Source organism: Podarcis melisellensis (genome assembly GCF_964234715.1).
Source record: "Podarcis melisellensis genome assembly, chromosome: 8".
Classification (NCBI taxonomy): Eukaryota; Metazoa; Chordata; class Lepidosauria; order Squamata; family Lacertidae; genus Podarcis; species Podarcis melisellensis.
The window spans coordinates 74,301,713-74,325,640 of NC_138540.1; the positions used below are offsets into that span (position 1 = coordinate 74,301,713).

General features: G+C 45.4%; 2 protein-coding genes across 3 annotated transcripts in view; both read left to right on the forward strand.

Annotated features, from left to right (window-relative positions):
* Positions 1–1,078: 1,078 nt before the first annotated feature.
* LOC309375332 (peripheral myelin protein 22-like) lies at positions 1,079–12,838 on the forward strand. The gene is made up of 5 exons (XM_081921027.1): positions 1,079–1,128; positions 3,208–3,438; positions 5,760–5,906; positions 7,438–7,563; positions 12,222–12,838. The coding sequence occupies exons 2-5, from the start codon at positions 3,258–3,260 to the stop codon at positions 12,260–12,262; spliced, it is 495 nt and encodes a 164-aa protein (XP_081777153.1). The 5' UTR covers positions 1,079–1,128; positions 3,208–3,257; the 3' UTR covers positions 12,263–12,838.
* Positions 12,839–14,198: 1,360 nt separating this feature from the next.
* The window catches only part of LOC309375326 (protein NKG7-like), a 56,659-nt gene continuing 46,929 nt past the window's right edge, over positions 14,199–23,928 (forward strand). The window contains exons 1-5 of one of the 2 annotated variants that reach the window (XM_081921018.1): positions 14,199–14,630; positions 16,027–16,245; positions 18,533–18,679; positions 18,814–18,927; positions 20,728–21,716. In XM_081921018.1, the coding sequence (XP_081777144.1) occupies positions 16,068–16,245; positions 18,533–18,679; positions 18,814–18,927; positions 20,728–20,828 (540 nt within the window). In that variant the 5' untranslated portion in view covers positions 14,199–14,630; positions 16,027–16,067 and the 3' untranslated portion in view covers positions 20,829–21,716. Of the gene's footprint in view, positions 14,631–16,026; positions 16,246–18,532; positions 18,680–18,813; positions 18,928–20,727; positions 21,717–23,928 lie in introns of those variants that run through there. The other variant, XM_081921020.1, reaches the window with a different exon arrangement.

Here is a 23,928-nt window from a genome sequence, read left to right on the forward strand (position 1 = left end):
GACTTCTCCGCTGTCCGGGGCGATCTTAAAATGCTGACGGGCAGCAGCGCTGCCGCCCGCCAGCATTTAAAAAAACCCTGGGACAGCGGAGAAGTCCTCTGCTGTCCCGGGGTTTTTTAAAATGCTGGGGTGGGAAAGAAAAGCCCTTGTCCCCCCCCCCAGCCTTCAGAAGAGGTCGGGGGACAGACTGTCCCCGGACCTGGTCTGAAGGTGGTTTCCAAAGGAACGCATTGATTGATTTTCAATACATTCCTATGGGAAACCGTGCTTCGCAAGACGAAAAACTCGCAAGGCGAAAAAACTTGCGGAACGAATTAATTTCGTCTTGCGAGGCACCACTGTAAAGGTAAAAGGTAAAGGACCACTGGATTGTTAAGTCCAGTCAAAGGCGTCTATGGGGTTGCGGCGCTCATCTCGCTTTCAGGCTGAGGGAGCTGGCGTTTATCCACAGACAGCTTTCCGGGTCATGTGGCCAGCATGACTAAACTGATTCTGGCGCAACGGAACACTTTGACAGAAACCAAAGTGCATGGAAATGCCATTTACCTTCCCACCGTAGCGGTACCTGTTTATCTACTTGCCCTTTGACATGCTTTCGAACTGCTAGGTTGGCAAGAGCTGGGACAAAGCAAAGGGAGCTTACCCTGTCGTGGGGATTCGAACCACTGACCTTCCGATCGGCAAGCCCAAGAGGCTCAGTGGTTTAGACCACAGTGCCACCCGTGTCTACTAATAAGTTGAGACCAATGATTCTGGCAGAAAAGCGATATTCAACAATGGGGGGGGGGGGTGCTGGCAGGGGAAACTTGGAGGGTATAGGGTTGCCAGGTGGCTGGCGAGGGGTGGTGCTAATTCATAGCCTGACATCCTCCTTTGTCTTTAGCGGAGGTTTGGTCTGCAGAAACCAGCAGGTGAAGCTCAGCCATTCAGAGAATATATGAAGAAAGCAAAAGTACACAAAGCTCGGCAGAGAGAGATGGGGGCCAACCACAGAGGGGCAGTGTCCTTTGAGAGGCGGTGCCAATCTCTTCCTACCCCTTTTAAGGGGTGGTGGAGTCAGAGCATGCCAGGGACTTGTTCCAGAGTGCTGGCTTCACCTGGAGAAAGGAGGAAGTGATTCTGAGCCAGGTGAGATGACAAATCTCTAGATTTCTGTGGGAGAATGGGGTATTTTTAAAAAAATAGCTGAAGGTTCCTGCAAAACAGAGTAGCTAATATATTGAACTGGGCTTCCTAGTTAACACCCCAAAACCCAACATTGCCTGATTCACTCCAAACCTGAGCCACTGGTTTGCAATCATTTTGCAACCCCCCCCAACCCCCATACAAAGTAACTGATATATCAAACTGGGCTTCCTATTTAACAACACACAAAATTCAACATTGGGCCCATCCATACATCTGCTTGTGCTGTGCCTAGAAAGTACAGGTCCTAACAGCTTTCTAGGCAAGGGTCTGAGCAGTTTCCTCCTTGCCCCACTCCTTCCCAAGGGAAAACCTGCTCTCTAGAAGTAGATCTGAAACCAATGGCAATCCGGGGAAAACACGAGAGCTGTTTTCCAGGGGGGTGGGAAGTAAGAGGACAAGAGGAAGTGTGGATAAGCCCATTGTCTTAGCCAAAATTTTGTAATTTGTTTTGCAGCAGAAACCCCCACGTTTGGCAGCACCCAAAATTGTGAGGCTGACTTGCCCAGTGGGTGGGCCTTACTGGTCACCCCAAATTCAACGTTGCTTTAATTCACTCCAAAGTTTTGCCATTGTATTCTACTGCAAAATGATTCGTAGTGAATTGGACAGTGCTAGGTTTTGGGGTGTTAACTATGAAGCTTGGTTTGATGCATCAGATACTCAATTTGAGAGGCCAAGAAAGGGAGGGGTTGGTGCTGCAAAATGATCACAAAACTTTGGCATAGCTCTGTTGGGGGTCCCATATTTCTGGGTTCGTAGATATTCCTATGAAGCCTATTTTGCTGTGAAAATTCATTTTGGGGGGCATTGTTTTGTTCTGAGTCACTTTGCATATTTATTTAAAAGGGGGAGATATGAAAACTGGTAGGATAGGGTTGTATCCAACACCAGTCCTTGTCAGAGTAAGTTGATTGATTGCAATGACATACACTTCAATTGTCCCAATTTTCCTGGGACATCCTGGAATTACAGAAGCCAATTCAGCTTCTGATTTGATCCCAGAATGCCCTGTTTGCCCCTCCAGCACCACCACTGCTGAACTCAAAGCGGAGGATGCGCCAGTGCTTGAAGCCAGTGCTGACACTTGCAGTGTTGTCCCTCTTTCACAAGAGCATGGCACCAAAAGACAGGCACCCCGATTTTCAAGAGAGGAAGGTTGGAGGGAGGTTTAGATTTTCTGCTTTGAATGTTGAGTTGGACAAAAGTGTCCACTCTGTGGTTCAAAAATGCATGAAAAATCTTATCTATGAGATGTGGTCATCGGCACTAGGATAAACAGGTTATAATAAGAACATTGTCTCCACATTTTGATTTTCAACTTTCTTTATAGCTATCCCATTGACTTTTTTTGTTTTGTTTAAAGGAAGTTAAAAGTCTGGGCCTCCTGCTGTGTGGGAGGATGAAAGTGATGATGAACTATAAATTGCACAAAGTTCTACCCCAAAATAAACTTAATTTATCTTTAGTTCACTCAGCAACCCTGAAAACTACTTTCGGGTCTAACTCAGAGATATTTGAAGGAATTCAGTGAACTACATTATGCTATCCTTCTGCTCATTATCCACAAATTCACTTATCCAAACACAAAGAATTGTACCCAAACCTGGAATGTCCTGCTTTTCCTTAGGATATCCTTATTTTCATCAGAGAAATGTTGAAGGGTATGGTAGGATCTTCTATTTTCACTGGAGAGATGTTGGAGGGTATGAACCCGAGCCGAGGAGATAAGTAACTATAACCTTTATAAGACATCTGAAGGCAGCCCTGTATATATGTCAGAAGCCACCCAGAGTGACTGGGAGAAAACAGTCAAATGGGCTAGGTATAAATATTATTAGTAGTGGTAGTAGTAATAATAGTAATAGTAGTACTATTGCATATGACATCCCTATTTTCATCGAAGAAATGTTGGAAGGTATGAATTTGCTGTAGGCCTCTCAGGACGTGTGCAACTTTACAGAAAAAACTAATCATAGCCTGCAACTGATGTGGAATAATGTGGATGTCTCCTTTCCCCAGGTTCATCATCCCTATTGTGCTCCTCAGTCTCAGATCTGACCGTTCTCACAATGCGTATACTGCAGATCTGCGCTGTGATTTGTGCTTTCATCAGCCTTCTCCTCCTCCTCATTGCCCTGGGCTCAGACTCATGGGTGGTAGGCAGCAATGTGAACTATGGCCTCTGGAAAGTTTGCAGCCATTTCGGTTCAAGCTATTCTTGTATTTCATATCCAATGGGTTCTGTTACAGGTAAGATCTTCTCTGTCTTGTGCTAGGCGTACTTAAGGTGCGGTATTCTAAAGCAGACTGAACCAATCTTCATTTCTAAGTTATGCAGCAGTGTGGCAGGACAGTTGATCCTTCTGAAACTCCCTGAAAGTCCAGTGTGACTAGAGATAACACATTTACCCTGTCCTCTTTTGTGTGTGGGGGGGTAAGGGTAAAATATTAGGTGCTGGGACTCATGCTATGATAAAGGTGCCCTGGGTGCAGCACAAAATGGCAGGTGTGGGCAGCAAAAAAATTAAAAGGTGATGGTAGTTCATTGCCTTGGGTTCAGACTACTGGGTGGTCACCAACAATTACATCTTGGGCCTCTGGAATATGTGCATACCTAATTGCCAAGCTTTGGAGATGGTTGTGTCAGGTAAGATCTTCTCTGTCTTCTGCTAGGAGTACTTAAGGCATTCAAAAGCAGACTGAACTGATCTTCATTTCTAAGGCATGCAGCAGTGTGTGGGGCACTTGATCATTCTTCAACTCCCTGAAAGTCTGGTGTGACTAGGGATAACACATTTACTCTGTGTTAGGTGCTGGGAATCATATTTTAATAAAGGTGCCGTGGGGGCCAGCATGAAATGGCTGCTGTGGGAAGCAAAGAAATAGATGACAGTAATCTGCAACAGTGAGTCCAATTGCTGCCTTTGCTATGGTAGATTCTTGAGAGTCCCATGACCTGCAAGAAGATCAAACCTATCCATTCTGAAGGAAATCAGCCCTGAGTGCTCACTGGAAGGACAGATCCTGAAGCTGAAGCTCCAGTACTTTGGCCACCTCATGAGAAGAGAAAACTCCCTGGAAAAGACCCTGATGTTGGGAAAGATGGAGGGCACAAGGAGAAGGGGACGACAGAGGATGAGATAGTTGGACAGTGTTCTCGAAGCTACCAACATGAGTTTGACCAAACTGCGGGAGGCAGTGGAAGACAGGAGTGCCTGGCGTGCTCTGGTCCATGGGACATGACTAAACAACTAAACAACAACAATACAGGCATAGGCAAACTCGGCCCTCCAGATGTTTTGGGACTACAGTTCCCATCATCCCTGACCCTTGGTCCTGTTAGCTAGGGATGATGGTAGTTGTAGTCTCAAAACATCTGGAGGGCCGAATTTTCCTATGCCTGGTATAATATATGTAGGGCTGGACTGAGAAGTTTTGGCACTTGAGGCAAAACAGAAAGTGATTCTTCTTCTGTAGCTTCCTGCTTGCGGTAGCTGCCACCTGCAAGTACACCAGCATTGCTGTGTCACACCTGAAACATCACCAATGACAGGATGCCTTCACTGCTATGGGGAGGGTTATGGGTAGACTTGGCGCAGACGCTATGAGCTTCTGGCCATGTTTGGAGTGTAAACAAGGAGCTGGTGAGGGCGTGAGGATGCGAGTTCCCACATCTCCTTTGGAACACAGCTGTTTCTCTGCCAGGAAGTGTTTTCCTTCCCTGATTTAGAGTTTGAAATTTGTGGCGAATACTGCCCAAGGGGTTGCCCGAGATTTAGCCAAAAGACACTGCATTGCTCTTTCAAGTCAAAAACTCATTCCTTGCACAGAAAGGAAGGGAAAGGATCCGTCAAATGAACTACTGCAGTGCTTGAAATGTCAAGTATGTGAACCAGCAACTCCTGCATCTGCCAGGAGGGCTGGAGCTGTGAGAGACAACAGCAGCCACCCAGTGAGGACATATGGACGATGCAGCTGGATTTCTTGGAACACTGGAGAACAGGGGTTAGGGGAGACTCTGTGCTGTTTTGATGATTGCACCGCTGCCTTTTTAAAAATATTTTAAATATTTTATTGTAAGCTGCCTCAAGAACTTTGGTTAGTAGGCGGGGTATGCATATTCATAAATAAATACAGTGGTACCTCTGGTTGCGAACAGGATCCACTCCGAAGCCCCGTTTGCAACCTGAGCAGAACGCAACCCATGTCTGCGCATCTGCGCATGCATGGGTCACGATTCACCACTTCTGCGCATGAACATGACATCATTTTGAGCGTCTGCGCATGTACAAGCGGCGAAACACAGAAGTAACCCTTTCTGGTACTTCTGGGTCACCATAGGATGCAACCTGAAAAGATTTAACCTGAAGCATCTTTAACCCGAGGTATGACTAAAATAATCATGCTGCTGAGCAATAGGAGTCTGGTCAATAGGGCAAATGGGGCACTGCCAACCCCCACCTTCCAGGGGCTGGCTCTGCCTGACATGGCCTCTGGCACTGCCTACTGTTGGTCTCCCTGGCAGTTATGGGCATTTAACCCCCTTCTTCATTTCTCTTCTTTCCTTCAAGATTTCATCCATGCCACCCGAGCGTTCATGTTCTTCGGGATGATCGCTGGAGCCGTCTCTTGCATTATTCTTTGTGGAACATTTTTTGACTTCCAGTTTGGCTTCCTCTCCCGGGCCAGGACCTCAGCCATAGCCAGCCTTGTTGCAGGTATCCTTGGGGTCATATGCATCTGATTCCACAGTCCCCTCAAGCCCCAAACTCAGAGCTGTAGACTGTGTCTTAACAAATCCCACAGATCCTATGCCAAGAAAACTTGAGCTGAAAGGAAAAGTCCACACGGAATCCTATTGGTGGACTCCAACTAAGTCATATCCACTGAAATGTATTGACATGATAAAAGGTACAATTCAAACCCTTACTCTCCATCCCAGGTATTTAGAGAGTGGTGGAGCCACTACTGCATATCCAGTTCATCTGGAAGGTATGAATCTGCTGTAGGCCTCTCAGGAGGGTGAACTTCTGATGCTTCTTTTTGCAACACCTGCAACATCAGAAGTTGAAAGTAGAAGCCTAGAAAAGGGCTTAGCGATCTCCCTAAATACATCTTTCCTCTTCCATTTCCATCAATGCAAAGGAGAAGAGCCAGTTCGTAAAACCCTTCATGATCCTCCTCCCCCTTCTTATTTGCACTTCCAATATTATGGTGCAAAGGAGAAGAAGAGGATCACAAAGGATCTTCAAAGCCTCCCCAGAAATGGCTCTTTTCCAACTGCAATGTTGGAGATGGAAAAGATCTGTATAGAGCAGCTTCAAAAGCAGCACTGCAAGTAGAAGTGGAATTCATCCAACAAAAACCATGCCCCCCTTATTCAGCAAGGCATGCTCCTAAAATCTTCCTTTTTATACCTTTGCCTCCACTGACAGTAGAATGAACAGCTTGGCTGGCAGGAGGAGCAAGGCTGAAAGGTGGCCAGCAGAGAAGGGCTGCTGCTCAGAAACGGCTGCCGCATGTTGTGGCAGTCCCTTGCTTGAGCCACCCATCCACCACTGCTCATCACACTTTATTTCACATCGCCACCTGTCTGTGTTCAAGTGAACTGCAGGGTGATGACACTTTTACTTTTTCATTATATGTAACTGATACACATATAAAAACAGCCAAACAATTGCATTTGAAAGCAATTTGAAATCTGGCAACCATAAATATAGAAAAACTGTTCAGAACAGCAGCCAATAATCTACAGTCAACTCAGATTCAGAACAGATACCAGCTGGAATAAAGATTTTAGCACGTTCGTTGAAAGCAGGACATCTTTAGCATGCACCAGAAAGAAGGTGCCTGTCTGATGTATAAAGGGAGGAAGTTCCAAAGTGTAGGTGCCACCACATCAAAGACCCAATTTTGTCATCATGTGGAACAGACCTCCTCATAGGTTGGCACCTGCAGGATGCCATTTCTTGCAGCGCACAGTGGTCAGCTTGGGATGTAAGGGGTGAGATGATGTTTTATTCACACTGGGTCATAGCTATATAGGGCTTTGTACACTAATTTTGAACCTTGCACAGCGGCGGATTGGCAGCCAGTGCATTTCTTTCAGCAGCAGTATATATGTTGGTCATATTTCACCCCAAGTGAATAGTTGATCCTCTCCATTTTGCACTAGCTGCAGCTTCCAGCTCAGCATCAAGGATTTAATTTACAAGTAACTTGATATCCTGATGTATTTTTTCTTCCTAGCTGGTTGTGTCCTGATTGCCATGGCCACCTTCACAGGGCGCGAGGGAACATTGCTCAGTCCTGAATTGTCTTATGGATGGTCTTTCGGCTTGGGTTGGGCCTCCTTTCCTCTCTTCCTTATTACTGGTGAGTATGTGTCAAATGGGAAATGCTGAAAATGCACGTCTTTATTAAAAAGTTTGCCTTCGCGCAGCCTTGTCAGCTGCATTATTTACGTCTGGGGCTGCTCTACAGTGTGTCAATTTGAACACAGATGGAAGCAGGTGTGTGTGGGCGCATCCATACCTGCCCAATGACATTGTGGGTTGGTATATACCAAGAGCGCTTCCTTCTTCGATTATCTGAGGTGTGGGCAGGGAAGCAAAAATATGGATACCCTAATTAGGTGAAAGGTTTTATGTCACCACACCCACCCTTGTGGGTGGATTGCCAGGATCCAGAATTAATTTAGATTGAAAGCAGCGTGTTGAGGATGAGCACAAATGATTGTGGGTTAAGAAAAATGATTTTTGTGTGTGCTCCCTATGGGGTTAGTATATACATAGGTGTTAAATAGCATGAAGGATAAGGACCCCCCATATCTGAGGGGGTCCAAAATCAATCCCTGTGGGGTAGAACACTTATCTCATAGGACCACATCCTGCATCTCCCTTAACAGCAATGAAAGGACCTATTGCAAATCAGACCTTCTCTTCCCCACTATGCCAGAAGGACTCCATAATGCCTGAATTGCATGACCAGGCTCTGCACTTCCCCCAACTCTCTGAATAACAGTATGAGGGACATGGCACAGTTTGGACTTCCGGGGTGGCGCCACTGGCAATGGCGGACTCCCTCTGAACTGAGGGAATAGCTCCGCGGGAAACGGGTCTTCTCCGCTACGGCAAAGCGGGGACCCTTTCAAAAATCACAGGCAGATGAAGCCTGTGACCATGGGACTCAGCAGGCACCTTTAGCGCCCCCCAACCCGCTAAGGAACCCACTAATGGGCTCCGAAGTGAAGAGGGGGAAGTGGTGCGGTGCTGAGAGTCATCGGCTATTTCCGTGGAGCGAAGCCGCATAGCTGTTGCTGGAGAGCGCTGCCTTTTTCCTGGGACAATTTGAACTCTAAAACAACAACCCGTGAGTAGTACGGAAATTGGATTTTTAAAATACTTTTAAATTCGGCACTGATCGGGGAAGGTCCAAACAGGAAGTCTGCCTCCCCTTTCTGTAAATAATCTAAAGCAAAGAACCTCCAACTAAGGTCGTGGAGAGCCTTATTTTTTGTAAAAGATTTTAATTCTACTGATTGTGATTACAAGAAAATTTATTTGGAAGCAGGGGAACCTGCAGGAGAAGAACTGAAGTTAAAAATTGATGTGCCACCCCCCCCGGACCCAGGAGTGGTCCGCGAGAGCCGGTTGATGAGCAATTGAACAATTTGACACCTGTCAAGTTAGCTGTCAAGATACAAAAAGAGGACTTTGTCTCTACTGTCTATATTTGTTACAAGTTTATGTTTTAAAAGAAGGAAGGACTGTTACAATTTAACATATGGAACTTTTGGTTTTGTGCTGAAAGGAGTAAAAAGAAACTTAAATCCCCCTAGAGGGAGCCTTGGGACATTGCATTAAGAACCAGCTGAGAAATTGTTTTTTGACCTTGGTATGCTTAAGAATGGCAGTTGGTAAGGAAATCCAGTCTGAACTGTACAGGACTTTCTTTCTCTTGGGAAAGCTGCAAGGTCAAATAGGTGTTTTGACTACAAATGTTACAACTTTGGGCACAAGAGTTAGTACTAGCAATGAACTTGATAAGAACTTGGTACAGGAATTCTACTTAACTGAACAAACAGAGAAAGTTGAGAAGGAGAGTAATGTTGCCTCTGAAGAGAAAAAAGGGGGAGCCGTAACCCTGCAGATGCAAAAGGCGAGCCGCAACTTGAGGCCTGACATGATGGTAACAAGGAGAAACAAATCTTTGAAGATGGAAGCCTGGCCTGAATTGGAAAATGAAAGATGGAGAGACCTCCTTATGTGGAGATCACATGACCCTTGGATTATAAATTTGATTCAGCTGGAAGTTGGAGCTATGGGGACATTTGGAACTGAAAGGAGAATGAAACAAGATGTGGAATACCCTATAGGCCTTATCTTTAAGTATGTAGGCCTGGCTGGAAGAAACATGGATGCTGTGGGGCGGGAGTCTCCCCGAGATTTGGTCTTTAATATCAGACTATCAAAAAGACTGGCAGAGGAGCTATGAGAGAGATTTAAGAGCCTCGGATATAAGATCTCCGGGTTGATGGTCTTTTTTTCCCCTTGAGATTTGTTGGGGACTGAAACCGGGAAGGGGGTATGGGTGGAATGAAAAATGGGATTTTAAAGGGTATATAATATAAGTTGCTTTTTTGTTTTACTTTTTTGTTTTACTTTTAGGAGAATTGGGAAATTTGTGGAAGGGAATTTTCTTTCGACCTTAGGGAAATGTCTTAAGAACAAGTATTGCTATATAGGTCTGGATGAGAGTTAAGTTTGGATAAAGTAAAAGTAAAAGTGGTTTCTAAAAATATGGTAAAATCAAGGATTTTGTTGATAAGATGTTTGAGAAAGGAATTAATGTGGCTTTGGTAAAAAGACATTAAAGGATTAAGTAAAAATGAATTGATGAAAGAGAGAATGTAAAGATACAGTATGTTAAAATAAATTATTAAGATAAAAATTAGGTTAGAAGGATTTGCTGAAACAACAATTTAAATTAGAATACAAAAAATGGGAAGTGCGAGGAGGTTCAAGGAAATAAGTAAAGGAAGAAAGTTATGTAAAGGTTTGATTTGTTTCTTTTTTCTTTTCCTTTTCTTCTTTTTTTAATGATTGTATGTTTTCTATGTTTTTTTTAAAAAAATTCTGTTTTCCTCTTTTTTATTGTAACCTTTAAAATTTTGAATAAATATTACTTTAAAAAAAAAAAATGAAGGACATGGCAGTTTGAATGGGATCAAACCAGGCCACAACTTTATTGACATCAGAGGCAAGAGGTTTGGCATAGGCATCGGTCAACCATTTACTTCCAACCCGCCTGCCGGAAGTGACATCAAGGGTCAACGCAGCAGCAGGGGTTCCTATGGCTTACGTCAAATAGGGGGACTCCCGTGGGGGTCACCACCTTGAGGAGTGCTGAGGTCCAAGCCCCTGCCTGGGCATACAGCCAGAAGCAACTCCTCCTGGACCCCTTTAATGGGATACCCTACATTTGGGGAGGGGTAGGCCAAGACTACAACCTTTCCCCTGCCTGGCCAAGACTAAGGAGCATCCAATACCTAGACCAGGGGTCGGCAAGGTTTAACTCGCTTGGGCCAGTTCATTCCAGTGGAGATCCATCTGTGGGCCAGATTAGGTGCATGTATGAGTGCGTGCGGCCACAATTTCGGGTGATTTTCAGCATCTGAGCCTGTGCAGACACAATTTCTGGCACCGCGGAAGTGAGTCCCCACGCCGTGCTGTGCCAGTTTTGCACAGTGCGTGGGGACTCACCGAGTTGGCGGCTTAGTTTGGGGGTGGCTCATGGGCCAGTTAAATGACCCCAGAGGGCTGCTTGTGGTCCATGGGCCTTAGGTTGCCTACCCCTGGCCTAGACCACTAAAGTTGTGATGATTGCTATGAGGTAGGAAAAAACCAACAGGAGTCTTTTCTTATCACGAGGTGGCCAAAGTATTGTAGCCTCAGCTTCAGGATCTGTCTTTCCAGTGAGCACTCAGGGCTGATTTCCTTCGGAATGGAGAGAGCCAGTGTGGTGTAGTGGTTAAGAGCGATAGACTCGTAATCTGGGGAACTGGGTTCGCATCTCCGCTCCTCCACATGCAGCTGCTGGGTGACCTTGGGCCAGTCATACTTCTCTGAAGTCTCTCAGCCCCACTCACCTCACAGAGTGTTTGTTGTGGGGGAGGAAGGGAAAGGAGAATGTGAGCTGCTTTGAGACTCCTTCGGGTAGTGATAAAGCGGGATATCAAATCCAAACTACTACTACTACTACTACTACTACTACTCTTCTTCTTCTTCTTCTTCTTCTTCTTCTTCTTCTTCTTCTTCTTCTTCTTCTTCTTCTTCTTCTTCTTCTTGCAGTCCATGGAACTCTCAAGAGTCACCTCCAGCACCATAATTCAAAAGCATCAATTCTTCCAACAATCAGCTTTCTTGATGGTCCAGCTCTCACTTCCATACATCACTACTGAGAAAACCATAGCTTTAACTATATGGACCTTTGTTGGCAAGGTGATCTGCATGGCTGCTTCCTACGATCAAATCCAATACTACCCCAATAGTTCTAGGATCCCATGTGCCCATGGAGGATATCGATAGAAGCCTCTTGTTTTAAAAATCAGCACATATACATCAAAATATGTATTTTAGCAATGCATATGTTGACCTAAGATCTGTGTTTATATATGTATGTTGTGGATACACATTAGTTCTTGTTACGTTTTATTTTAAAATAGATAATTTACAGTGTGATGTGAAAATGGGTTGGAACAGGTTTATGCATTAATGACACGGATGGGAGATAGGCTTATCCATCCACTCTTAGAAACTTCCAGTTCTGCCCATGACTAGTCCCTTGGAGAAGTCTCAGAATGCGCAGTCAGTGTGGTACTGTGGAAGGGAATATATTTTGGTCCATGAGAACAGCAGGTCTTGGAGGATGAGCAAGAGAGGTAACGCTGGGGTCAGAGCCCCATACATCTTGGGTGGTGTTTTATTCTGCTCCCCCTGTTGCCTTAATCAGCCCCTTTTCTCTCCTGACAGGTGGGCTGTCTTTCCCCTTGGATACTGCTGGGTCAGCATGAGCATGAAGAAAAGGCTGTGCTTCCACTTCAGATGACACCTGGAGCCAAGTTGATACAGTGGGGCACAGAGACGTAGCCTGCACTGGGGCAAGTTCGAGCTGAAGGAAAATGAATGTACTTTAGTGAGAAGAAACAGAAACAAGGTCTCTTTGTAATAAATTGGAATCCCTTTCCTGAATACTGTAGAACAGGGCTACTCAGTGAGGTGCCTCCAAACTTTTGTGGACTACGATTTCCATTCCTGACCAATGACCTTGCTAGCTGAGGCTGATGGGAGCTGAAGTCCAACAACATATGGAGGGCAGCAGAGTGCCTAGCCCGGCATGAGAAGCAAATCATTCCTTCCCCAAAAACAGACTTAAATTTTTATTTATTTGTTTATTTTTTTAAAAAATGAGGTTAAAGAATCTCTACAGTTTAGTATCTGCCCAACGTATGATAATCTAAAAATTAAGAATAATTATGAACGATATTATTCATTCAATGGCTGGGTGAAAGTCAAGGAATGAGTAAAGCAAGCTTTTTCAGTGCATCCAGCAGAAAAGAATGGTCTATGGATTAAATTATATGCTTTGAGTTCTTGCCTTCATATTCTGTTGTTTTCATGAGGATGTGGGTTTGCTGAGGAAGGAAGTCTTTCTCAGCGAGGCTCTACCTGGCTCAAATGATTAAGGATGCCGGCTCAAAACAAACTTTGCAAAGCTTTAGTGGGTGACAATAAGAAAGAAAAAGACTAGGCTAAAATGATAAAGCATTTTTTACTGATTGTAAGAGAAGGGGTTATGTGGTTGTCGATGGGCTTGCCATGCTCCTTTGTGAGAAAGGACAGGATATAAACTGAATAAGTAAATGCATAAAAACGGGTTACAAGGGTACAAAATGAAGTGAGCTATAAACTGGACAAACTCCTCTCCAGCTGAACCGAACTGAAGATTGGACAAATGAGAAACAGAAATACACTGAAATTTGTCACTTCACCCATCCCTAGTCACAAAACGTATCAGTATATGGAAACTATCCAGACTTTGCAAAAAGTTTTGCAAGCATCCAGCACTCTCTCCTTAAAATGAAATGAGCCCTGCATAAGGCCACTTCTGGAATTTACAAATGCTTTAGCAATAGATTATGTTAACTAGTGAGTATCGATGAGGATTAAAAGCTGCCAGTGATGCCTCTCAGGCTGATGATAAAACTGGGACTGTTTGGAGATGGAGGACCAATCTGTGGGCAGTGGGGGAGGGGAGCAGTCCGTGTCTTCTCCTCTTCATAAAGAAGAAATGGAGAACTTCAGACCCAGGAGGCAGGCGTAGTGTGGGGGGGACAGGTGGCTGTAGCCCTGGGTGCATGGTTTTTAGAGAGCACAAGCTAGGCACCCCCCCAGGAATCCCCGCTCCACCCTGCATGCAACTGCGTGTTTCTGGGTCCCAGAGCCCAGCCTAGTCTCATCACCGTGTCCCCAGGCCCCTCAGAGAATAGTTGCTTGGCCAGTGTCGGGGGCTGGGCTTGCCAGTGAAGGGCCGCATTGGCCAACCTGGGTACTCCCTGCATGGGCAGGAAAGGGCTCAGTACAGCCCTTCTTTGCTGTGGTAGCCAGGGCTGAGTTGGCGCACGGGCTCTGCAAACTCTCCTCAGCCTGTGCACATGCCAGGCGACATTGATGGTGAGGGCTGGTGTGGCGCAGTGGGTTCTGTTGACCTTCCATGCTGTGCCGCGCCTCCGCCCATCACACACACATATGTAGTGTACCCAAAAAGCCCACTGTCTTTGAATGGATAATCAAACAAGAACGGATGCAAAACAAAGTGAGCTACAAATTGCATAAGCTCCAGTATGTCCCCTAACAAAACACAACTCCTAGGGTACACGTCCAACTTCGCCAGAGAGTAGAAAGATGGGGATTGAGACAACTAAGTTAGCCCTAGGGGTGGGGATTTGATTCAGTCTGCATTTGAATGACACGTTCTGTAACAATAAGCAAACCAAAACATCTTTCAAAATTCACACTTATCTCTTTACAAAGGACTTATGTATAGACTGGTGGATTTTCCATATGAGAATTGGTGCCTTATGGGATATTGGTGTGGGGTGGTCTCCCCAACACAGGATAAGACTTCAGAGAAGTTAACCTTTGTTGCTCTGCCCACTTTTTGCCTTGCTGTTGGCAGTTGGCTTCTTGATCATTTCTGGAACACAGTGGCAATCCAGGTGGGTTGCAGCATTTCCTCTTGCTTATGCTGAAGGCCTTTTGCAAGTTGTTTGTGTGTTGTAACCTTTGAAGACAGAGCAAAGGAGAAGCAGAGAGAAGGACTGAGCTGTGAACTGGAGGCTTTTGGTGTGCAGGAACATCTCTCTGGAGATCTGACGTGTGGTAAGCAAATATGTTACCTGGAAGAGGGGCTTATCCTGGTTGCCTTCACCTATGCTTGGCCTACTCTTGTTAGGAAATGCCATCAGTGATCTCTACTCTAGAAGGGAGGCAGACTCACAAAAGGCCAATGGATAGTTTGAAGGAGCAGCAGCAGGACCAGGAAGCTCTGCAATCCCAGCAAAGGTGTGGGCCTGAGCAGGTGTCCAATGCTGCCTTTCTCCAATGGCACAACCAAAGGGTATTGCATATGTGCATCATTCTAATCTCTGATGGAACCAGTATCCAGAAAGAGCCTACAACCCCGCAATCCAGCAGTTCAGAAGTCAAAAGAAAGCACAATGATGCAGAGGGTCAGGCAAAAGAGATGAGGACCATCCACAGATAGGTGGTACCCTTTGATCAGAGGTGGGTATACTGCCCACCCCTGGTGAGTGGGTTGCAGAGTAAAAGCATGCCAGGGGCTTGTTCCAGGGTTCCTTTCACCTAGAGAAAGGAGGTGGAGATTCTGAGCCTTGTGAGACAATAACCTCTTGATTTCTCTAGGAGAAAGGAATATTTTTCAGTAGCTGAATGCTGGCGGACTTTGGTACTTCGCATAACTGGAGCCGAGGAAATAGACTAAAAGCAATTGTTCTGAACCAGACTTTTGCAGTAAAATAGTTTTTAAAAAAATAAATAAATAAAAACTATCAACTTCTGAGATGTTTTATAGTGTTTTTAATGTTCTGTTGGGAGCCACCCAGATGGGCAGAGTAGAAATAATAAATTATTATTATTATTATTACTGTCATACCTCGGGTTAAAGTAGCTTCAGGTTGAGCATTTTCAGGTTGCGTTCCGTGGTGACCCAGAAGTAACGGAACAGTTTACTTCCAGGTTTCGCTGCTCATGCATGTGCAAATGCTCAAAATGACGTCACGCCCATGTGCAGAAGTGGCAAATTGCGACCCGTGCATGCACAGACTCGGGTTGTGTTCTCCTCAGGATGCGAATGGGGCTCCGGAACGGATCCCATTCACATCCAGAGGTACCACTGTATTATTATTATTATTATTATTATTATTATTATTATTATTATTGCTTTTTCTGGGGGGATGCAGGGGTAAGTATACCCCTAAACATATTGTGAATCTAAGTTTGACCTCATTGAGGGGCAGTATTTCGATATGAGTAGGAAAATGACAGTACCCCTAAACATTTTTTTTAGAAAAAAAGCACTGATCATTATTAACCTGAAATGGAGAAGTATTAATTGCCTATCATAGTCTGCACACCTGAGGACATCTTCATGGCAGCACAATGTGCTGTAGGCCTCTCGGCACATATGCAAATTTTAAACACACCCAAACGCAGACTGCAATTTATGTGGAATAATGTGCATGTCTCCCTTCCCCAGGTTCGTCATCTGAGCAGTCACAAGATCTGACCATTCTCACAATGCAGGCCCTGCAGATTGGCGCCATGATTTGCAGTTTCATCAGTCTTCTGCTCTTCCTCATTGCCCTGGGATCAGACCACTGGGTAGCAGATAGCAATAGAACCATTGGCCTCTGGAAATTTTGTGTTTATTATGGAGTCAATTCTGGTTGTAGGTCACTTGGGACGGATGTGAATAGTAAGATTTTTGTCTTCTGCTACGAGTCCTAGTGGTGTGGTATTCAGCACTAACTTGAGTGCAGTGGGTTCCAGCACAAAATGGCTGCTATGGGCAGCATAAAAATGGTGATGGTCCATATTGCTGATTCCCATCTGATCTCCAAAAATCACGGCTTTTACTGTGGTATAATATATGCAACAGGTGATCCATCAGGATACCACTTTTGTTTGCTGAGGAGTCCCCACTGGCACCAACTATAGGGGGCCCTGGACGCCTGGGTGCTTGGCACCCACACCATGGGGCCTCCAATATGACTTCTGGAGCTTCACGAGGCCCCAAAAAGTGCATTGGAGGCCTCACAGGGCCTCAGAAATTGCGTTCAAAGCCTTTCAGGGCCTCTGATGTGACTTCCAGTTTCTCCTGGAAGTCAGGTCAGAGGCCTTGCTGGTTGCGTTCAAGGCCTCAGACATGACTTCCAGGACTCCCAGGTAATTGCTGCAGCATGCGCAACATAATGTGACATCATGACATCACGTTACATCACGGTATGCCACTGGGCACTCATAATCTGGGGCCCAAGTTGGCGCCCCTGGGAGTCCCTGTCCATCACTATCAACCACAACCTTTCTGCATGCTGCAAAGGATCCTGGGATGACTGCACACTTAATTCGCACTGTGTTCTTGGCAGGCTTGCTGTGTCCCACTGCCGCTTCATGTGATGTGTGTGTTCGTGTGTGTGTGTGTGTACTGCAGGGAGATTGGCAGTTTGGGACTATTTTTGGTGGGGTTTTTAATGGATGTTGTCCCACCGTGACTAGCTTCACACTGAGGAACATCTGATAAGCTTGTAACAATACCCAGGACTCCACAAATTGCATCTTAGTGGCACCTGAACCAGGAGGAGGAGGAGCAGCAGTCTGGTCAACTGCAAAGCAGCTAAAACTTCCATTACCATCTTCCTGCTTTGCTACTGCTCCCTGATGAAAGGAGAAGAGAGACGCTGGACCATCCTTCAGGACACTGGACCCACCTACCATGGATTTGCAACAGCTGGCCTTGAGACTTCTGGGTGGGGTGGAGAGGTTAACTGGGGGGAAATGTTGGTTCAATGGCAATGACATTAGGATTAGGCGGAGGTGGAGGTTTTGTTTATTTGCTAATAAGTGGGTCAGAACATTGCTGTGTATGTGCTCCCCAATGCAATTTATGTTACATGAAATATTAAGGTATTATATGATCTCTCCCCCCTCCCTTTTCACTCTATGGTATTATGTATTACTTTTTTACCTTTTTTCGCTTTAAGTCGCTTGGAGACCTTCGGGTGACAAGCAACTGATAAGTCTAATAAATGAAATGAAAACAAAATGTTACTTCAGCTACCTCTCCTGATGGCACCTCTCAGCATCTTAATACAGTGGTACCTCGGGTTAAGTACTTAATTCGTTCCGGAGGTCCGTTCTTAACCTGAAACTGTTCTTAACCTGAAGCACCACTTTAGCTAATGGGGCCTCCTGCTGCCGATGCGCCGCCGGAGCACAATTTCTATTCTCACCCTGAAGCAAAGTTCTTAACCTGAAGCACTATTTCTGGGTTTGCGGAGTCTGTAACCTGAATCGTATGTAACCTGAGGTACCACTGTAGAGATGTTAAACAGCATTCGGGGGAGAGGGGGGGCAGAATGAACACCTGTGGATCGTGGCAGGTGTTGCAACAGCTCAATAACCATTGTGCTGGGTAATAGGAGGCTAGTCTCTCAGGGCAAATGCGGCATTGCCCCACCAACCTCACTCTGTTCTCAGCCAGCCCCCACCTGCCAGCCTCCTAACTTATAATAAGACACTTACTGTTGGACTTCCTGCCACACACCCCCCCACCACCATAAGCATCAGCCACCAATGTTAACAGCCCCACTTTGCTCCATTCAGGAACTGACCCCCACAGGTAGGATTAGGAACACCATCACAAAATGCTGCCCCACTGTGTCTAAATTAATTTTATTTATTTAAGTTGGGGGTTCTCTTGAAAAATACAGATTAATTCTGAAATGGAACAGTATACTTGCAAAACGGACGTGGAACAGATAAGGAATGATCTATCCATCACAGGCATAAGGTATTACACAGAGTGTCTGCAATGCAATTGTCCAATCCCATGGATGCATTTAACCCTCCTTCCTTCCTTCCTTCCTTCCTTCCTTCCTTCCTTCCTTCCTTCCTTCCTTCCTTCCTTCCTTCCTTCCTTCCTCCCTCCCTCCCTCCCTCCCTCCCTCCCTCCCTCCCTCCCTCCCTCCCTCCCTCCCTTCCAGATTTTGTCCATAGTACCAGAGTCTTCATGCTGCTTGGGATGACTGCTGGGGCCATCTCTTGCCTTGGTCTTTGTGGCAAATATTTTGACTTCCAGTTTGGCTTCATCTCCAGGGCCAAGACCTCAGCTATAGCCAGCATTCTTGCAGGTATTACGGGGGGTCATAAGCACCTGCTTCTGGCTACCAGAGCACTTCTTCCAGCCACTGCATTTCACTAGCGGCAGCTTCCAGAATTTAATTTACAAGTAACTTTATATCCTAACGTATTTTTTTCTTCCTAGCTGCTTGTGTCCTGATTGCCATGGCCAGCTACACAGGGCATGTGGGATCACTGGCCAGTTACGGATGGTCTTTTGGCTTGGGCTGGGCCTCCTTTCCTCTCTTCCTTATAACTGGTGAGTACGTGTCAAATGGGAAATGCTGAATATCTGTGTCTTTCAGTGGCGTAGCGTGGGGGGTGCAGGGGGGGACCGGCCGCACCGGGCGCAACATCTGGGGGGTTAAGGTTAGGGGGCGCAAATCCACAGGTTAGGGGGTGCAAATTACTTGCTTTGCCCCGGGTGCTGACAACCCACGCTATGCCACTGATGTCTTTACCTTCACATGGAGTTGCCAGCTGCATTCTTTCATTAGCGAACAGTTTGGGGCTGATCTACATGTTTAGCACCATCATGTACTTGTGTCCCTGGCAGTGTGCCACTTTGGCGGCAGGTGGATGTTCACATATTGGACAGTTTCTGAATGTGACATGCCATACTCACAATTCCACTCTCAGCAAAAGAGGAAGAGGGCAGAATGTGAACCAATCCCCTGGGTGTGCTTCTTTTCTGAAAGCATGGATTACTTCTGTATGTTTTGCATTGAAACACATTCAGAAATGTCTTTCTTCCTTCTTACCATCACTCTGAAGAAATCAGGTTTTCCCAGATTCAGCTCGAAGGGCAGGAAAAACATCTAAATCAAGTTTGACCTAAGTGTGTCGGCAGGACCTCCGGACTACAGAAATACATTTGTACCAAACTTCAGCAATTTAGAATTCACTGCCCTTATTCCTTACAAACTGTCCCAGAGGCTTTGGCTGAGTACAAATGATATTATATTCTAGAATGCATGGAGGCAGAGTACTTGGTTTATCCACAGGCAATCCCAATCTATTCTTTTACTCCAAAGCACTTATTGATAAATTGGTTTCATTCCAAAACTAAAAGCTCATTCCAGATTTTGTTTGCATTACCCCACAGTGCATCTATTTGAAAACCTATGAAAAAAGATGGAGGCATGTCTTGGAAGAGGAGTCTCTTGTAGAAGTTTCAAAATTATTATTATTATTATTAATAATAGTAACAATAATAAAATTTGTATGCTGCCTGTGGCATTTGCCTCCTAGGATGGGTCAAGGAAAGGGTTAAAATGGATGTGATGTGATTGGCTAGTGAGAATGGAAGGGGGAGTAAAAGATAGAGTGGGAGGTTTTGAAAAGCAGTTGAGGTTTGTCAGTTGGGAGTTGAGGCTTGGGTGTTGGAGATGGAAGAGGGTGGATTAGGAGAGGGTTGGTAGAGTTGTATTGTGAGAGAGTGAGAGGAATTGTTAGGTGGAGTCAGATAGATAGTTGGGAATAATTCAGTTTGAAGTTGTTAGGAACTAAGATTTAAGAAACTGTCAAGAGAAATAAACGGAAACCATACGCTTGTTCCTGCATTTAAAAATAAACTTGATTATTTGTTTATGTTAACAACTGTCTGGACTCCGTTTGTCCCTGTGAGAAGCGGGCTGGTGGCAGCGAAGAACGCCAATGCAGTGGTGGCACAGGGTCAATAGACCGTGAAATGTCTGGGGACCGTGAAATGTCTGGTGATCGCCACACTGCCCTATACCTGCGGGTCTCAGGGTGCTTCACAAGATAAAATCACAATATAAAACCACAGAATACATAATCAAAACGAGAACTAAAACAACCCAATATCTCCCCTCCCCGCAACACATTAAAAAGGGGTATTGGATGTCAATCCAAAATGCACAATGTAGTTCTGTGGAACAGAAAACATCTGTGCCCGTTAGAATGGCAGGGCTTTGACGATCCAGGCATGATCCCACTGATGTGCAGGTAATGCTTGGGTCAGTGATTTGGATATTTCAGATAGTGTTTTATTCTCCTCGAACGTCTGCCCTAACCAGCTCCTTTTCTCTCCTGACAGGTGGGCTGGCTTTTCGCCTGAATACTGTGCAAGGGATCAGGTTTGATGGCGTTTCTAAGGCACAGAAGCTACAGATGTTTCTAGTGTGCTTATATAATTAAACAGAAGTTTCTAGGGTGTTCTGTGCATGAGGAAAGTTATCAAGGGAACAGAGAAATGCTGCTGGGACAATCTCAGTGTGTTATCTCTTACCCAAAGACAAAGTGCTTTCAGGGATGTCCAAAAGGAGTCTTGTGTTATTCTACTCTTTCCTGTTCTTTTCCTCTCATTCTGTGCTGATTTTTACTTGCTAAGTGTACATAGGTGTTTAAGTTTCATTTTTTCTGTTAAATTGTGCAGCAACCGGATTTTTGAGAGACTTTTACCTTCCAGGGAGCTGGAATTGTACCACCAAGCTCATGTTATGTCGTCAGTAAACCTTTACTAATAGAGTTTACTGAGTCTGAGGTTGTTGTTGTTTTGAATTACACATCATCTTGCAAGCTATTCTATTCTGCTACCAACCAAGCAGGCGTGGCTGGGATCATTTGAGCACAAACCCTGACATACTGACATGCATTCTGCTGATATTTATCCAGAGCACATTCCAATGTATACGTAGCAGAGTAAAAACTTAAACACATTGCAGGGTTCCTGATAAAGAGACCAGAGGCAATTAAGATTTCATCCAGCAGAGCTTTACTGCTACAGAAGGCAAATGAGCATAACGGTCACAAATCCAATACATTCAGGATTGGCACTGTCCATAAGAAATCCAGTTGCAGCAGACTTAATTTAAACTTACAATAACTTATAATAAAACTAGAACTGTAACACTAAGCATACTATATACAGAACACTACACCAAAAGGATGTGGGTGGCACTGTGGTCTAAACCACTGAGCCTCTTGGGCTTGCCGATCAGAAGGTCAGCGGTTTGAATCCCCGCGACGGGGTGAGCTCCCATTGTTCAGTCCCAGCTCCTGCCAACCTAGTAGTTCAAAAGCACATCAAAAAGTGCAAGTAGATAAATAGGTACCACTCCGGCAGGAAGGTAAACTGCGTTTCCATGCTCTGTTCTGGTTTTGGTGTTCCATTGCCACAGAAGTGGCTTAGTCATGGCTGGCCACATGACCTGGAAAAACTGTCTGTAGACAAATCCCTCGGCCTGTAAAGCGAGATGAGAGCCGCAATCCCAGAGTCATCTGTGACTGGACTTAACTGTCAGGGGTTTACCTATTTACACCAAAAGGAAAGAGAGACAGAAAGTGAAACCGAGGCTCCTTCTGGCCTTATGATTATAGCCAGCATGACCTTGAGAAAAAGAGAGAACAAAACCAGTTTAAGCCAGCTGTACTCAGCTTCTCTGAAGGAATGACTCAAATATCATAAACCTTCTGCTTGCTTCTAGGCAGAATAGAAACTTACATATCAGCTAGAAATTTCCAGCTTACACCAGTTTCTTTCACACAGAGAAGCTTTGAGAACCCTCTTGAATGAATTGGAATAGGAAAGATCAGATCAACCCTTTCTGTACCAAGAAATGCAAACTGACACATACTGCTAGGTCAGCATGAGAAAAAGAGTGTGCTACAATTTCAGAGGAGCTATGTCAATGTACTGGGTCACAGACATAGTTTACACCGGGGCAAGCTGGACCTGGAGGAAATGACTATACTTTTGTGATGAAGCTAATACATTATACAATAGCAATGGGGTTAAGGAATAGCAAATTCACAACAAATTGGAAACTGTTAACAGAATACTGAACTTGCCAACTTAATGCCCTCCAAACGTTGTTGTGCTATGTGGCAGGAATTTATGTATAGGTTGGGGGGGGTTGCCCCTCCAGCAGATATCATGCACATGCAGCCCACTACCAAAATCAGCACAATCGCTTTTGTGACTTTTGTGATTTGTCCCCACAAAACACTTCATCACAGTTTCTTCCTATCTATTCAAAGGGCCTTTGCTGCACGATACCAAATGTAACAATTCACTGATAAATGTATCTATGTACTGGCTCACTGGAAAAACTTCAGAAATTCACATAGACATGTGAGCTCAGCTACTCAGCAGCCCCTCTGCCTGAGTGATAATTCCTGGCATCCTGATAACTGAGTGCCAGACAGGTAGCCATTCCAGAAATAACAAACCCAGATGAAGACAAGGGTGTGATTAACTTGGCTGGGAAACAGGGAAATGTAAATATCTTTTTTTGTTACACTTGATGGGTGTTTGGTGGAGGGCAAGGAGAACCATGGGGCAGGGTCCAGGATTACTGCCACCAGACCTCCCCTTTCATGATGTAACCGTGATGTATGAGTGATGTAGTTTGGGGGGCTGTAACATGGGGATTAGCAGCTAATAAAAGTTTGGGGGCTCTTTTGTTTGGGGCTTCCTTCTTGTTCCACCTTGTGGCAGGTGGGAGTCCTGTCATGACAGTATTCAATAAAGACTAAGACTAGTGGCTACTGTTTTGCTCTGGTATTCCTGGCTGGTGTCCTTGTTTTTTGTCCAAGGGAGCCCTCAGATTTCTCCATTAACAGCTACAACTCCCATCATCCTTGTCCATTGGCCAAGCAATATTATTATTTTTTGTTTTTGTATTATGTTTTTGGGGGACAGGGGGTGGGCGGGTATGGAGGACTCCCTGGTCCTGAATGGGGTAACTGTGCCCTTGAAGGACCAGGTGCGCAGCCTGGGAGTCATTTTGGACTCACAGCTGTCCATGGAGGTGCAGGTTAATTCTGTATCCAGGGCAGCTGTCTACCAACTCCACCTGATACGCAGGCTGAGACCCTACCTGCCGTGGACTGTCTCGCCAGAGTGGTGCATGCTCTGGTTATCTCCTGCTTGGACTACTGCAATGCGCTCTATGTGACTGGGGGCAGCCGCCAAGACCACATAACACTTGACCACATAACACTTGAAAGACCTACATTGGCTCCCAGTACGTTTCCGAGCACAATTCAAAGTGTTGGTGTTGACCTTTAAAGCCCTAAATGGCCTCAGCCCAGTATACCGGAAGGAGCGTTTCCACCCCCATCGTTCTGCCCAGACGCTGAGGTCCAGCGCTGAGGGCCTTCTGGCGGTTCCCTCATTGTGAGAAGCAAAGCTACAGGGAACCAGGCAGAGGGCCTTCTCGGTAGTGGCGCCCGCCCTGTGGAATGCTGTCCCATCAGATGTCAAAGTGATAAACAACTATCTGACATTCAGAAG